Source organism: Callithrix jacchus, chromosome 12 (genome assembly GCF_049354715.1).
Source record: "Callithrix jacchus isolate 240 chromosome 12, calJac240_pri, whole genome shotgun sequence".
Classification (NCBI taxonomy): Eukaryota; Metazoa; Chordata; class Mammalia; order Primates; family Cebidae; genus Callithrix; species Callithrix jacchus.
In genome coordinates this window covers 35,825,456-35,842,811 of record NC_133513.1, presented here as the reverse complement: position 1 = coordinate 35,842,811, position 17,356 = coordinate 35,825,456, and the positions used below count along the sequence as shown (strand labels likewise).

The 17,356-nt window shown below is 36.7% G+C and overlaps 1 protein-coding gene across 9 annotated transcripts in view; it reads right to left on the bottom strand.

The window, feature by feature from the left end:
- CSGALNACT2 (chondroitin sulfate N-acetylgalactosaminyltransferase 2) overlaps nucleotides 1–17,356 on the bottom strand; it is a 45,121-nt gene that overhangs the window by 25,305 nt on the left and 2,460 nt on the right. For 7 of the 9 annotated variants that reach the window (XR_013524814.1, XR_013524816.1, XR_013524815.1 and 4 more), the window contains exons 2-3: nucleotides 3,254–4,180; nucleotides 28–244 (exon numbers count right to left, since the gene is read on the bottom strand). Coding sequence is in view for 6 of the 9 variants with exons in the window: in XM_054242277.2 (XP_054098252.2) it covers nucleotides 28–244; nucleotides 3,254–3,926 (890 nt within the window). In the remaining 3 variants the exon portion in view is untranslated. Of the gene's footprint in view, nucleotides 1–27; nucleotides 245–3,253; nucleotides 4,181–9,185; nucleotides 9,235–17,356 lie in introns of all 9 variants that reach the window. The other 2 variants (XM_078345283.1, XM_035267567.3) reach the window with 2 other exon arrangements.

The following is a 17,356-nucleotide window of genomic DNA, read 5'->3' as shown; positions in this document are numbered from 1 at the left end:
GCTGAATCATTAGGTCCTGACAGTTACCTGAAGTTCTGCATAAACTGTACAAATGCTTCAGTTCTTTCAGCAAGTGGCACAATGATATTAATAATTGATCTAGTGATGTCAATCATCTCGCTCTTCACTTTCATGAGAGGTCCAAAAGGGCGGAAGAGGGTCACATGTCTATATTCCATAAGGTCTGCTTTCTTAAAAAATAGTTCATACTGCGTGCCCTTATCTCTCTCCGTGCGATAATAACCTAAAGGAAAGAGTTAGAACAAAGATATCTCTATGTCAAAGTTTACAAATTCAATGGGAAGACAGACTTTACTCACTTAAACATCAAGGGCATTAAAGCAGACCTGCAGGATTTTTACCTATTTGTGAAAATACTTATCCACACTGCACAGTCAGTAACAATTACTCCTTTAAAAGAAAAAGTTAAAAAAAATGTTCACTGTTCTGTTATTTATGTATTTATTTTTTTAAAGACAGGGTTTCACCATGTTGGCCAGGCTGGTCTTAAATTCCTGACCTCAGGTGATCGACCGCCTCGGCCTCCCAAAGTGCTGAGATTACAGGCGTGAGCCACCATGCCCGGCCACTGTTCTGTTTTTTTATTCAATCTATAAAATATACTCCGAATGACAATTATTCCTTTTTACATATGACTCTTTAAAAATACTAGAGCCTATCAATATGATAACCATGATAAATAAATAAATTACTTCTAGCAATATTAAAATCTAGACCCAAAAGCCACAATTGCTATTGGTTTAGGTCAACTAAAATAAATCAATGCCTTCATGTTAGTTATGTGATATAAAGAGTGCCACGTGGTCTCAATTTTGAGGAAGAGCCAGTCTTTGAAGGAGACAGAAAAATAGACAAATAATAACAATATAGTGCTACATGATATATGTATCTGTATATATGTGATTATATATACATATGTGTATATATATATATATATATATATATATATATATATACATAAAATCACTGATAGAATGAAGTCAAAGAAAAATTGGTACAGATTTAAACTCAGTGATCTGAGATGCCTTTGAGAGAAAAGCATGAACATCTACGAGGCAACCTGATTTTTAAGTGTGATCCTCAGGAGAGAGAAGGTTAGACCTACAGACGTGTGGGTCACTCAGTCAATACGTGGGTATAAAATGGTGAATAAAATAGATTTGGTCCCAACCTTCCTGAGGTTCACAGTTTAGTAGGAAGCACAAACCAGGAAATGAGCTATGCCATATGCTGTAACAAGCAGTATGAATGTATGGGTGACAAGAGCACACAGAATTACTGCTATCTCAGACTTGAGGTTGCAGATGACTTCTCAGAGGAAGTGATATCTGAACTAAAGTCTAGAAAAGGAATAGGAATTAGTTTCTGTTATTAATTACTAGTAATTATCCTCCCTGTAGTGGGCAGGCGTGCCACAGTAGAGGAAAAGTGAGAAACAGAATATGTTCCATGTAGAGACAAATCCTGAAGTAACAGAATCCAAGAAGAGTTATAAGACAAAAACAGGAGATGCAGAATATAAAACTGGCATAGCTCCCTTTCTTTTTGGGGAGAGCTGATGTGAGGACATTTTATGCATGTTACTTAGTTATCTTATTTCCTCTGCAGCTTCCCATTCTGCCATAAGCTACAAACATACATTGAGAAGACAAAATGCTGAGCCTGCAGAAAAATTAGAAGAGTTTTGAGCAAACCAATCCATCAAATGGCAGAAAATGACAGCAGAAAAAAGAGGAGACTACAGGGAAAGGCAGCTGTAATGCCACAGCAAAGCATAACGCCCTCCCTTATGGCCTCCAAAGGCCTCAGGATATTATATTAACACTACTGTGCAGCAAGTGATAGCCATGATGATTCAGAGTCAGAAAGTCTACATGTGATATACCAGTGGTCTCTAACCCCAGGTCACAGACTGCTACTGGTACGTGGCCTGTTGGGAACCAGAAGGCACACCAGGAGGTGAGTGGCTGGAGCCTGGCAAGCACTATCACCTGAGCTCTGCCTCCTGTCAGATCTGCAGCTGCACTGGATTGTCACAGGAGTGTAAACCCTGTTGTGAATTGAGCAAGCAAGGGATCTACGCTGTATGCTCTTTATGAGAATCTAACTAATGCCTCATGATCTCAGGTGAAACAGTTTCATCCCAAAACCATCCTCACCATCCCATGGAAAAATTATCGCTCATAAAACCAGTCCCTGGTGCCAAAAAGGCTGGGGACCACTGTGATACACAGTTTATAAAATCAAGCAAAGAGAACTTTCAATAAACATTTATTTTCAAAATGGTTTAAGTCAGCAATTAAATGTCTAGCAGGGAGTGTAAAGGAGATGGGTATGGATCTAGAATAATTACTGTTTGTATAAATCAACAAGTATCCTAAATTTTATAGCAGTGTTCTTCAACCTGAGTCATATCCCACCTTGATACATAAAAATTCCATACTCTTTTTTTTTTTTTTTTTTTGTGAGACGGAGTTTCACTCTTGTTACCCAGGCTGGAGTGCAATGGTGCGACCTCGGCTCACTGCAACTTCTGCCTTCTGGGTTCAGGCAATTCTCCTGCCTCAGCCTCCCAAGTATCTGGGATTACAGGCATGCGCCACCATGCCCAGCTAATTTTTTGTATTTTTTTAGTGGAGACGGGGTTTCACCATGTTGACCAGGATGGTCTCGATCTCTTGACCTCATGATCCACCGGCCTTGGCCTCCCAAAGTGCTGGGATTACAGGCGTGAGCCACCGCCCCTGGCCATACTCTTTCTTAAATGTGTATTAGGATATAGGTATTTCCTTACTTTTCCAAATACCAAGTATGCTTTTTAAACCATGTATGACTCCTTCTTCAGACATGTGCTTCTCCTTCCTGCAACACGGAAAATAGTTTCCAGTCTACTAGTTTTTTATTTCCTTTATCAAATGGTTTTCAAGTTTTGAATCTTAGTTTACACATTTTTAAAAACATAAAAAAGGACACGAAGATCAGATAAGTGAGGAATATAAATCATACACATGCAACAAGAGCTGTTTTATTCTATTTCCCTAGTCCTTATTCTCCATTTTTATTATGATTTCATTATATCTTTTTTCAGAAAGCCACTTAAAATTCTTGGTGGAATGAAGTGGGAAAAACTTACGTGTTTTAATACTGTGGATAATGACTGACTTATATTACCAGCATACAATACTAGTATATGTCTTACTAACATAATATGGACCAACATTTTTCACATTACCTTCTATGAAGTCATTTTCATTAAATATCAGTTTCTCTCCAAGGGGACCCTCCTCATCTTCTTGTTCATCATCTTCATCAGGATTATTAATGACCTCCAAGCCAGCTTCAATAACTTCCACCAATTCATCTCGTTTGTCTTTTCTAACTGGCTTTTCTTCAGGATGGCGAGTAAGACCCATTTCCAATTGAAATACTTTCATTAAGGTAAAACTTTCAAAGGGAATGACCCCATACTCACTGGGTAGTTTGGCCCCTATGCTAACTTCAGCTTTGTCAATTTGGGAATGAAGAAACTCTAAAAGATCACTAGGTGCTTGCTCTTTGTTGCCTTGATAGCCTATGCCATTAGCCCCTATATTCTTCCTTTCTTGCAATGACCTCATCTTCTCGCTCATTTCTTGTAATTCTTGTTTTAGTTGGGCAATTTGGCGTTTCAGACTGGTTGCCCTGGTCTGATAATGTTCTTCTTGTTCCTGTAGGAGGGCTTGATAATACTCTTTACCATAATTTTCCCCAACAACACCAGGAAGAGATGCATTTCCATCAGTCTGGGGGGCACATTCTAGAAGGTACATAAATAATACCAAACTGCAGAGCAAAGCGAGGCCCAACAGCAGCCAGTGGGTCCGGGTGTGAAGAATCAATCCTCTTCTAGGCATTCTTATTAACATGTATTTGCCTAACAAAATAAGCTCTTTGTGTGTTCATACCTTTAGTAAAAAGTTATCAAAAATGAAAAACAAAATCCGAATTTCCATAAAAGGTACCCAAATAATTCTGCCGTGGCTTTAAGTTTTTCTTTCTTCAGCAATCATGACTACTTGCAGAAATGAGAAAGTGTGTATACTTTCTGTACTGTTACCAATGATATCCAGAATAAAGCAATCTGATATATAAAATCCACATTATATTGGTAGTGATTTTTCTGAAAGACACAGATCATAATCAATCAGAATTTTGTTTCCTTAAGGATATCAAATTTGTTTGTAGCTTCAGTAAACTTAGCTATGTGACTATTACATGTAGAAAACTATGAGAGGTACTAATATATATATATTCAATAAATACTGGGAGAATTTCTCTCTTTTTTTTTTTCTTTGAGACAGAGTCTCACTCTATCACCCAGGCTGGAGTGCAGTGGCACAATCTCGGCTTACTATAACCTCTGCCTCCTGGGTTCATGTGATCCTTCCACCTCAGCCCACTGAGTAGCTGGGACTATGGGCACCTGCCCATCATGCCCAGCTAATTTTTGTATTTTTAGTAGAGACGAGGTTTCACCATGTTAGCCAGGCTGGTCCTGACCTCAGGTGATCTGCCCACCTTGGCTTCCCAAAGTGCTGGGATTACAGGCATAAGCCACTAAGGCCCAGCCTGGGAGAATTTTTAAAAATACCTTACAGGGCCGGGCGCAGTGGCTCACGCCTGTAATCCCAGCACTTTGGGAGGCCGAGGCAGGTGGATCATGAGGTCAAGAGATCGAGACCATCCTGGTCAACATGGTGAAACCCCGGTCTCTACTAAAAATACAAAAAATTAGCTGGGCATGGTGGCACATGCCTGTAATCCCAGCTACTTAGGAGGCTGAGGCAGGAGAATTGCCTGAACCCAGGAGGTGGAGGTTGCAGTGAGCCGAGATTGCGCCTTTGCACTGAAGCCTGGGTAACAAGAGCGAAACTCCATCTCAAAGAAAAAAAAAAACCTTACAAAACAATAAATCATGTATATTATTTTTAACTAGTATGTCTACATGGCTATAAGCTGAATCAAAGAAATATTAAAATTATGTTCAGCATAGTCTGTATTACATATATTCTACTGTTTCCTAATTATTTGAAAATTATATTGCTTATAACTCTTTATTAACATAATATTTCAATTACCACACCATTTCCCAACTAAAGCTTATAACCATTTGGGAACTGAGTATCTAGAAACTGTTTCTGTTATAGTAATAATGGTTTACTGGAAAGATATATTTTCTTCCAGTTTATTCAGTTCAAGCATTCTACCTCATTAATTTCTACTGCTCAACCTAGCCAATCTAGGAGCCTTAAAATTAAGTGGGATGAAGAACAATTTCAAAAGGTCAGAGACATCTGGAAAACACATTAAGAAAACATATTTATATCCAATGTCTTCCAGTAGATTATTTGCACATTAGATCACATAATTCTTTCCACTGTATTACACATCAACAGATTTCCTACAAATCTAAAAAGGTTTGGAGTCTATATAAAGAAAAAACATGAACAATTTAAACATGTTTATCAGCAGAGAAAAAATAAAAAACCATTTATAAATTTACAAAATTACATGCTATCATTCATGCTACAACTAGTTGCGTGAACTCTTCCATGTATTTAAACTAATGATTCTTAACTCTAAAAACAGAGGTTTAACTTAGGACAAGGGAGGCAAGGAGACCTCCACTGCAAAGAGAACTTCCATTGTAACAAAGTGTTTGTTGAGAAGGATAATGTGATATGACTGCAGGCTTTTAACAGTAAGGGTTTTCTCAGTGCAGCAAAACCTGGTATATCAGTACTAGTCACTTTCTTAATGTGTAGGAAACCCTGGATGCTTTCTGTGGCAAATGCTGCAATGCACTTTTTTTTTTTTTTTTTGTGGTAACATGTCTGTATAAAACATAGGATAGACAAATACTTCTTATGGCCAATATACCACAAATAATGTTCTTAACTTTCCTTAGCCATTTATTATTTTAGTAAACCAAATGACAACGAAGTATCTTGAAAAATTTAATTCACTACAAGGAGTCTTTTATTATGACAGCATCTCGCTTACTGATTATAAATCTTGTGTGGGTGATGTAGAAAAAAAATAGTTGGCTTTAATGAATACTGTCTAATTAAGAAAAAAGAGAATACAAAACTAATATTATTTCCAGGACTTAACCATACCTCAAAACCATAAATCCCTAGCATAAAAAACACTTGAATTTCATTATTTAAAAGATAAACTTAGCGGTATCTATTTTAACTATTAAGTTATCACCAGCTCATTTATTAGGGAAAATAACTTAACATATGGAGACATAATCTTGTATAATAAAGATATACATACTTTAATAAATACAGACATACTTAAGCATACTATACTCAAAACTGTTTGAAGTGAAACTGGATAACAGAACTACCACTATCTTTTATTAACGTGGGTACCTCATATGTTTTCTTTATATACACGATGTATTTTAGACTATAAGAGATAACTCAGAAAATGGGTCACTACTGAGGGTTTTCTTTTCAATAAAATAGAATGGAAAATATCAATGGCAGTGTTTAGCTAAGGTCATCTTTCTTCCTCTCCCCTTTAAGAGAAATACAGGTTTTGAGATATCCCACTTAATATTACAGTTGAATATTTTCCAATAAAATGAAAGAAAGGATACTATAATTACTTCAGAATGTAAATGTTAGTTGCATAATTCTGTGGTTATTAAAAACAAAAGATTCCTTTAAATTTTTAGGCAATTAAAATCTTATTTGTGTAGTTCCAAAAGGAAAACTTTGGCCATATTCTGTAAGATTACGTTATAACTGTTTTATAATATGAATATGTTAAGATTATTATAGAAAACATTTTCTGCTGTTACATCTTGATTGTCATGATTCTATGAAATGTGTTTGTATCATGAAAACGGTTGATTCACAGCCCAGAGTTAATCCCAACAAGCCTTCTTAGCACAAATACAGATAGTTAAGTGTGCTGAGGAGAGAAAGGAATAATGTGAAGATGGAAAAATAAGTTGTTAAAAGTATGTGATATGAAATCAAAGATCTCAGGATTGAAAGAAACTTTAAAAGCTATCAATTCTAACTCTCTAAAACAGGCTAAAAAACTGACTTCCTCTTACAACCAAGATGAAGTAATGGGCCAGATTTACTCTTAGACTTTTTTCTCTTTAGATGGCTTGAAACAACCAAAACAATCACTCCTGCCAAAAAAACCCAAAATATGAAACAATGATTTTCAAGATATTAAACATCAGGTAACAAAGGACAGTGATCCCCAGAGAAACAAGAAGCAAGTGGTTGCCAGCTTATTGCCTTAGTTTCTGAGCCATAAGCAGAGCCCAGCAGATTCCCTGAGTTGATGGGATGCAGCTCACAGTCTGAGGAGACCAAGGTATCTAGGATTAAAGCATGTAGTATGAGAGTGGATACAGCTGCAGAGAGAGAACACCACAAATCTGAATAGGACATCCCATGGGTATTTGGCAGAGCACTCATCAGTGAAGGCTATGATGTAACTAACAGACTAAGGAAAGGACCACACAAAAAATTAGAGGACACAGAACCCAGCATTCATACAGGGCCAAGATTAGTGCATGTTCCCACCAGACAGACTGGAAAACCTCAAAATTCACGGAGCACAGGTAGAACATTCAAAAAAGTCTTGCCTCAGTAGTGGGAAATAATTAGCTCTAGACTAAACATGGCACTAGTCCTGCCAATACATATTAAAAGCAAGATCTGAAAGGGTCACATTATTTCCAAGTAATAGCACAACAAGCCTTAAGAATATTTATAAGAATATAAAAATATCCAGTACTCAACAAAATAAAACCCACAATATCTGGCATCTCAACAAAAATTACCAGGCATAAAAAAATTGACCCGTAATGAGAAAAATCAATGATTAAAACTGACCAATGATTAGAACTGACAGATGTGAGGATCTGCAGAAAAGGACACCAAAACAGCTATCATAAACTGTATTTTTTTTTTGAGACAAAGTTTTGCTCTGTCGCCAGGCTGGAGTGCAGTGGCAGGATCTCAGCTCACTGCAACTTCCACCTCCCGGGTTCAAGTGATTCTCCTGCCTCAGCCTCCCAAATAGTTGGAAATACAGGCACGCCCACCACACCCAGATAATTTTTCTATTTTTAGCAGAGACAAGGTTTCACCATGTTGGCCAGGATGGTCCCCACCTCCTGACCTCGTGATCCACCTGCCTCTGCCTCCCAGAGTGCTGGGATCACACACATGAGTCATTGTGCCTGGCCATAACTCTATATTTAAAATGATGTTTATGTTCAAAAAGTTAAGGACAGGTATGGATGACATAAAAGAGATCCAAGTTAAGCTTCAGGAGATGAAAATTTCAGTGTCTGAGATAAAAAATACACTGAATGGGATTAATGGCAGATTAGATATTTGAGAAGAAAATATTAGTAAACTGAAGTGTAGCAACAGCAACTATGCGAAATGCAGAAAGAAGGAAAAATAAAAAATTTAAATGACAACTTCAGACAGCCTAATATACATGTAATTGGAGTCCCCAAAGAAGGGGGAAGGACTCAGGAGAAATACTTAAAGAAATAAGGCTATAAACACACATAAGAAGCTCAACTAATCCCAAACAGCCATAAAGAAAATTATAACAAGGCACATGATAATCATAATGCTCAAATCCAATGTAAAGAGAAAATCTTAAAACTGACCACATGAAAAATGCACATCGCATACAAGGAACAAAAGGTAATCATGACAGATTACTCTCTGAAAACTGCAAGTAAGATGACAGTGGAACAATTATCTTTAAAGAACTGAAAGAAAAAATATGCCAACCTACAATTCTATGCCCAGAACAATTATATTTGAAAAAGGCAAAATACAGTCTCTGACATAAAAAGCTAAAAGAATTCACATACCTGTACTATAAGTCTTTTAGGCAGAGGAACATAATACCAGAAGGGAATATGAATTTATGCAAAGCAATTAAAAACATCATTGATAAGATTTTTGTTCATTATTATCTAAACCTGTTCAAAAGACAACAGAATAAAATGGACAATCCTAGAAAAGCATAAACTAACAAAACTGATTTAAGAAGAAATACTAGATATGAATAGACTTATATGACAAAAGATTGAATTAATAATTTAAAAAACAACTACTCACAATGAAAAGTCCAGGCCCAGAGGCTTCACTGGTGGAATCTACCAAACATCTAAATAAGAATTATTATTAAATAAGAATTATCTTCACAGAGTCTTCCAAAAAATAGAAGAGGAGGAAACATACTATAAGGTCTGTATTATCCTGCTACCAAACCTAAAGACATTAAAAGAAAATCACAGACCAATATCCTATATGAATATGTGTAAAAATTCTCAACAAAAATACTAGCACAATGAACCCAGCAATATATAAAAGGAATCATACATCATGCCCAAATAAGATTTATCCCAGGACTGCAAGGTTAGTTTAACATCTGGAAATCAATTAATGCAATATACCATATACACAGAAGACAAAATTCATTTGATCATCTCAACACACAAGGAAAAAGCATTTGACAAAATCCAACATCATTTCCTAATAAAAAGCATTCAATAAACGAGAAGGGATCTTCTTCTTCTTTTTTTTTTTTTTTTTTTGAGATAGTCTCGCTCTGTTGCTCAGGCCAGAGTGCAGTGGTGCAATCCTGGTTCACTGCAAAACAACCTCCACCTCCTGGGTTCAAGTGATTCTCCTGCCTCAGCCTCCTGAGTAGCTGGGATTACAGGCGTGTGCCACCACACCTGGCTAATTTTTTCATAATTTTAGTAGAGTCGAAACTTCACCATTTGGTCAGGCTAGTCTTGAATTCCTTACCTCGTGATCTGCCCGCTTGGGCCTCCCAAAGTGCTGGGATTACAGGCGTGAGCCACCATGCCCGGCTGGGACCTTCTTAATCTAAGAAAGGGTACCTACAAAAAACCCATACCTAATATTGCATTTAATGATGAAAGACTGAATGATTTTCCCCAAGATCAGGAATAAGGCAAGGATGTCTGCTCTTGTTACTTCTATTTACATTGTACTAGAGGATGTTCTAGCCAGGGCAATTAGGCAAGAAAATGAAATAAAAGGCATCCAAACTGGAAAGGAAGAAGTAAAATTATCCTTATTTGCAGATGATATGATCTGTATGCAGAAAATCCTAAGAAATTCACTAAAAATCTGCTGTAACTAATAAATGAGTTCAGCCAGGTTGTAGGATACAATATCAATACACAAAAATCAATTACATTTCTATATATTAGAAACAAACAATCTGAAAATGAAATTAAGAAAACAATTGTATATACAGTATAGCATCAACAAGAATAAAATACTTAGGAAAAATTTTAAAAAGAACTGTAAGACCTGTACTCATAGAAACTACAAAACAATGTTGGAAAAATTTTAAGAAGATTTAACTAAATGGAAAGACACCACACTCACGACTGGAAGACTGAATATTGCTAAAAGATCAATTCTCCCAATTGATCTACAGATTAAACACAATCCTCTTCAAGAATCCCAGTGGACTTCTTACAGAAATTGGCAAGCTGATCTTAAAATGTATACAAAATCAAGAAACCCAGAATAATCCAAACAACCTTGAACAAGAAAAATGAAATGGAGGAACCACACTTTGCAATTCCAAAAATTACTACAAAGCCACAGGTAATTAAGACAGTGTGACATGGTATAAAAATAGACATACAGTCAATGGAATGGACCTTAAAGCCCAAAAATACGTCACATTTATGGTTAGTTGATTTTCAACTGGAGTAGCAAGGCAATTCAATGGAACAAAGAATAGTTTTTTCAATCAATAGTACTGGGACAATGGGATTTCAATGGAACAAAGAATAGTTTTTTCAATCAACAGTACTAGGACAATGGGATATTTACAGGCAAAAGAATGAAACTAGACTCCTACTTCACATCACATTCAAAAATTATCCCCAAATGGGTGAAAGATCTGAATGTAAAGCCAAAATTACAAAACTTTTAGAACAGGCCGAGCACAGTGGCTCATGCCTGTAATCCCAGCACTTTGAGGCCGAGGTGGGTAAGATCACCTAAGGTCAGGAGTTTGAGACAAGCCTGACCAACATGGAGAAATCCCGTCTCTACTAAAAACACGAAATTAGCTGGGTGTGGTGGCACTGCCTGTAATCCCAGCTACTCGGGAGGCTCAGGCAGGAGAATCACTTGAACCTGGCAGGCGGAAGTTGCAGTGAGCCGAGATCATGTCATTGAACTCCAGCCTGGGCAACAAGAGTGAAACTGTCTCCAAAAGAAAAAAATCTCTTAGGACAAAACCTATGCGGAAATATTTGTGACACTGGATCCGGCAACGGCTTCTTAGATGACACCAAAGAGAAAACAAGTATTAACTGGACAGCATAGAAATAAAAAACTTGTACTGCAAAGGACATCATCAAGAAAGTGAAGAAATAACCCACGGAATTAAAGAAAACATTTGTAAATCATTGTCTGTCTCACTTTAAAAAGTTAAAAAGAAAAAAAGGTAAGTAACTCAACAAGCAAAAGATCTGAACAGACGTTTCTCTAAAGAAGACAAATAAAAGGTCTATATAAGTACATAAAAAGATGCTCAACACCATTAGCCAAAAAGTAAATGCAAATGAAAATCACAATTAGACACCACGCCACATCCACTAGCATGTAATTCAAAGTGAATCATAGACCGAAATAGAAAACCTAAAACTATAAAACTAGAAGCACAAATAGGATAAAATTTTTGTCACTCTGAGTTAGGCAAAGATTTCTTAGATATGATATTTAATAGCATAAATGATGAACTGGATTTCATCAAACTTAGCCACCTGTGCTCTTTCAATTAAGAGAATGAAAAGACAAGTCATGGGCCTGGAGAGAATATGGGTAAAGCATGCATCTTATAAAGGACTTGTTCCAAGAATATATTTAACAACTATCAAAATGAAATAACAAACACAACACAATTAAAATGTGGGAAAAGATCTGAACACTTCAAATAAACACTTGAAAAAGATGCTCAACATTGTTAGTCATTAGGCAAATACAAATCAAACCATAATGAAACACCTATACAGAAGGACTAAAAATAGAATAGCTAACATTAAAAGAAGGACTATACCAAGTGTTGGTAACAATGTGGAAGGACTAGAACTTTCATACACTGCTGATGGGAATATAAAATAGTTTTGTTAATAAGTTATGAACTTAACAAGTTAGTTTCTTTTCTTTTTTGCTCTGTTACCAGAATCTTGCTCTGTTACCAGAGCTGGAGTGTAGTGGCTTTATCATATTATAGCTCACTGCAGCCTAATTCCTGGGCTCAAGTGATCCTCTTGCCTCAGCCTCCCTAGTAACTGGGACTACAGGTGGGAGCCACTACACCTGGTGTGATGGCTAATATTGAGTGTCAACTTGACTGAATTGAAGTATACAAAGTATTGTTCCTGGGTCTGCCTGTGAGGATGTTGCCAAAGGGAATTAACATTTGAATCAGTGAAGTGGGAGGGGCAGACCCACCCTCATCTGGGTGGGCACCATCTAATCAGCTGCCAGTGGGCCAGAATAAAGCAGCCAAGAGAAGATGGAAGCACTGACTTGGTCAGTCTCACAGACTTCATCTTTTTCCATGCTGGATGCTTCCTGCCCTGACACATCAGACTCCAACTTCTTCACCTTTTGGACTCTTGGACTTACACCCATGGTTTGCCAGGAACTCTTAGGCCTTTGGCCACAGACTAAAGGCTGCACTGTCAGCTTCCTTACTTTTGAGGTTTTGGAACCCAGACTGATCCACCAATGGCTTCCTTGCTCCTCAACTTGTTGACGGCCTACCATGTGACTTCACCTTGTGATGGAGTGAGTCAATCTCCTTGATAAACTCCCTTTCATATATACATATAACCTCTTAGTTCTGTCCCTCTAGAGAACCCTAATACACTTGGCTAATTAAATTTTTTTTTTTTTTTTAGAGAGAGGGTCTTGCTATGTAGCCCAGGCCAAGTTTCTTAATAAGCCTACTCATATGATCCTGCCATTCCATTCCATTCCTAGATATTCACCCAAAAGAAATGAAAGCACATATTCATACTATCAAAATAAGATGGAGACCAGGTTTGTAAATCCCCTGAACAGACAAAGCCAGTTAAGCCATTAAAACAACCTTCACCTTGTTTGATTTGCAAATATAAGCAATAGAAGCAACTTACCTTGAGCTGTTTGCAAATGTAAGTGTAACTCTGGTTATTTTTTTGTCTGTGCCTATATTAAAGAAAAGTTAGGCGGAACTTGGTGGCTCATCCCTGTACGTACTTTGGGAGGCTGAAGCAGGAGGATCACTTGAAGCCAGAATTTAAGATCAGCCTGGGCAATATAGCTAGCAAGACCTTGTGTCTACAAGAAATTCAAAAATTAGCCAGGCGTGGTGGTACATGTCTGTAGTCACTGTTGTCCTGGTTACTCAAGATGCTGAGGTGTGAGGATCACTTGAGCCCAGGAATTCAAAGCTGCAGTGAGCTACGATCATACCAAGGCACTCCAGCTCTGGGTGACTCTAGCCCTGTCTCTTAAAAAACAAAAAAGAAGCAAACAAACTTGGTCTAAGTCAACTAGAAGCCATCAGCTAACTTATATAACTAGGGACTTTCCAACAGGATGGACTAAATAAGGCAACTATATAAATGTAATTAATCAAATATTTTCTTTGCCTTGCTTCCTGTTCACCCTATAGAAATCTTCCGCTCCCATTCCTTTGGTGGAATCCCAAATTGCTTTTGGTTTGTTGCTGTTTGATTCATGAATTGCTGTTTGCTCAGACAAAACTCTTTTTATTCTGCCTCAGTTTATATTTTAACAATACAAAAACTTGTATACAGATGTTCACAGCAGCTTATATGTGTAAAACCCAAAACTAGAAACAAGCCAGTGTCCACCAACAAGTAAATGAGCAAACTGTAAAACAGACATACAATGGAACACTGCTCAGCAATAAAAAGGAATAAACTCTGACACATGCTTCATCATGGACAAATATTAATAATTACTCTGAGTAATAGGAGCCAGGCAACAGAAGTACTTAGTATATGACTTCATTTATACAAACTTTTAGAAAATACAAGGTAATTTGTAGTTACAGAAAGTAAATCAGTCAATGATTGATTGCCTGTGGTAGGTGGTACCAGGAAGGAATTATAAAAAGGGATGAAAAAACTTTTGTGAGTAATGGATTTGCTCATTACTTTGGTTGTAGTGGTAATTTCACAGGTGTCTACATATGTTAAAACTTAAAGTGTCAAATTGTACCTTTAAATATGGGTAGTTTATTTTATGTCAAATTATACCTCAATGAAGCTGTTTAAAAATAAAACCAAGTCAGATTTAGTAGTAGTGCCAAAAAGGCATTTGTAAAACAAACAAACAAAAATCCTCCAGTTTGTTTACTGAAGTATAAAGATGTGTTGATTAAAAGTTTGCATTTAAAAAACAAAACTAAGCCCCTTATCTCCCCAAAAGTAGAGTACTACATATTATTCTAAAGGTGTTATCATATCTTTTCTCTTTGCCTTGTAACTTGGAGACTACAGAAGTGTTAAAGATAGTTAATTCTACAGCACTGGTCCCTTACATAATAATATGACCCTTAAGCCGTTTCTATTTAATCTTAATTCTACACAACCTTTGGTACTATAAACACAAATTTTATGCATAATTTCCAGGACATGTACATTACAGTGTGTCAAACTAACCTCCCATAAGACTAATCTACTGCTCTCTGAAGGATACAATCTATTTGAGTCTATTATAAAACATATTCTGTATAATCTTCCTAAATTTTCTGCACAGAACAATTTCTCATTAAAGTTTTCAAAAACTAAATTTATAATTTTGAGTTCACTTTTTACACAGCAAAAACAAAGCCACACAATTATTTGGAAAACATAACCAGTCAGAAAACTAAACCATTATGAAGTGTAAGTATCCACAAAGGAGGAGATTAGAACATTTTATTTTTTGATGAATTATTGACAACTTGATGAGTATTACAGTGATGCATGGGTTGTCAACATATTATTGAATAAGTGGTCTGTAAGTACTGATCATCTGAAAGCAGCACTTAATCAACAAATACTTGATTACCTACTGTGTGTCAAGCACTGTGCTAAGTACCAAGGACAAGTAATAACAAATGGATCCTTTTGACAGGGTATTTCTGGAGAAAACTATACTTATGGTACCTGGATTTCAGCAAGACAAAGGAGAAAAATGTGCCAAACTGTGGCACAGTAAAAACAACTGAAAGAGTCAAATGTAACAGCTACTTAATAGCTATGTAATCTTGGGCATAACACTTCACCTCTTAAGGCTTCCTCTAAAAAAAAAAAAAAACCGGCAGTTTTGCCTGAACAGCCAATGTTCCTTCCCAGATATTATGATTCCTTTAATTAAAACACACACACAGACACACACACACACACGATTTTTGGAGGGCAAACTTGATTTAAATGCACAGAGCATTTAATCCAGCAATTCACAATTATACTTTCCTGATTCAATACTACAGAAGTATCCATACTACTATATAAAGTCACATAGGATGTTCATCAGTGTTATACGTAATAGCAGAATAAAAACTTAAACAACATAATGTTCATTAATGGAGGAAAGGTTAAATTAACTGCAGATATTTATATAACAGAATATTTTAAAGAAATTAGGTACATCTTTATGTATTGATGTAGATAATATCCACAAAATGGTGTTACCATGTTGCAAGTAGTTTTTTCTCAGTTTGTCTTGTCTACAATAGGCTTGGGAGCCAGATGGCCTGAATTCAAAGATCTGCACCATGGTTTCCTAACTCTTCACTACAGACAAATTTCATAATCTATGTAAACTTCAGTTTCCTCCTCTGTTAAACAAGAATAATTACAGATCCTACCTTAGAGTATAATTGTAACAATTATTCAAGTAAAACCTGACAAGCATAAGTGTTCAATAAGTGTTAGGTATTATTTCCCATTAAGCAAAGTTTTGTTGATGGTGTTGGTGGTGGTGGCAATAGACTAAAATCTATCAATGTTTTCCTACTTCTTGATTTTAGCTACCTGAAGTAATCCTACTAAAAATAATTTCCCCCCTCATATAGATAGCTAATTCTTGCCATTTCTCATGCAATCTATGCTCTTGTCACTAATTTGAAATGCCACCTTTATCATCAGCAAATTTCCTATATGTGTGTAAGTCCATTTCTGGCTTCTAAACCAGGAATTGGCAAATATTTTAGGTCAGACAGTAAATGTCACAACCAGTCAACTCTGCCTCTGTGGCACAAAAGCAGTCATAGATGACATGTAAGTGAATGAGCAAAGTTGTGCTCCAAGGGACACTGAAATCTGAACTTCATATAATTTTCATTGGTCATTAAGCATTATTTTCTTCTTTTCCCCTAACATTAAAAAGTGTAAAAGCCAGTCTTAGATCATAGGCTATACTAAAATAAGTTGCCAGCCATATTTGGCAACCCCTGCTTTACACTTCAAAAAAATTTTTATACTTTAAAAATTTCACAAAATAAATACATGTGATAGAAAGGTTAAACATCATATAGGGGCACACAACCCCAATTCCTGCTGCGAGCCAGCGGGGAAGAGGAGTGGGTAACAGTCAGCAAACCTAACACATTTTTCTATAAGCTCTCAGAAGATGCATACTTCTTGATCATCCTCACTACACAGATGAAGAAACAAAGACCAGAGAGGGAAGGGTTGATCAGTATTTGCCAGTCCTTTGTCCCCTAACTGATAGTTACTTCTGTCTGGCTCAGGCTGCCCAGGACTCTGCCTGGACACTTCTACCTTGAGGATCTCTGTTATCTCTGTGGTTACTTCTTCTTTTCCAATTTCTAACGCCTCCTGGAACTCCTATTAGATGTATATTGGTTCCTGTAGATCCACTTTGCATGTCACGGCTAGTCTTTCCTACTTTTTCTTTTTTGAGACAGTTTCACTGTCAGCCAGGCTGACAGTGCAGTGGCAGCCTCCACTGACTGAACAGCTGGTACTATAGATGTGCACTACCATACTGCTAATTCAAAAAATTATTTGTAGAGACAGGGTCTCATTACATTGCCTAGGCTGGTCTCAAACTCCTGGGCTCCAGTGATCATCCTACCTAGGCCTTCCAAAGTGTTGGGATTATAGGCATGAGCCACCACACCCTTGTTAAGGTATTACCTTAACAAATTTGAAGTACTAATACTTATTTTAAAGTTTTCTTCTATCTTACATTAGCTCCAC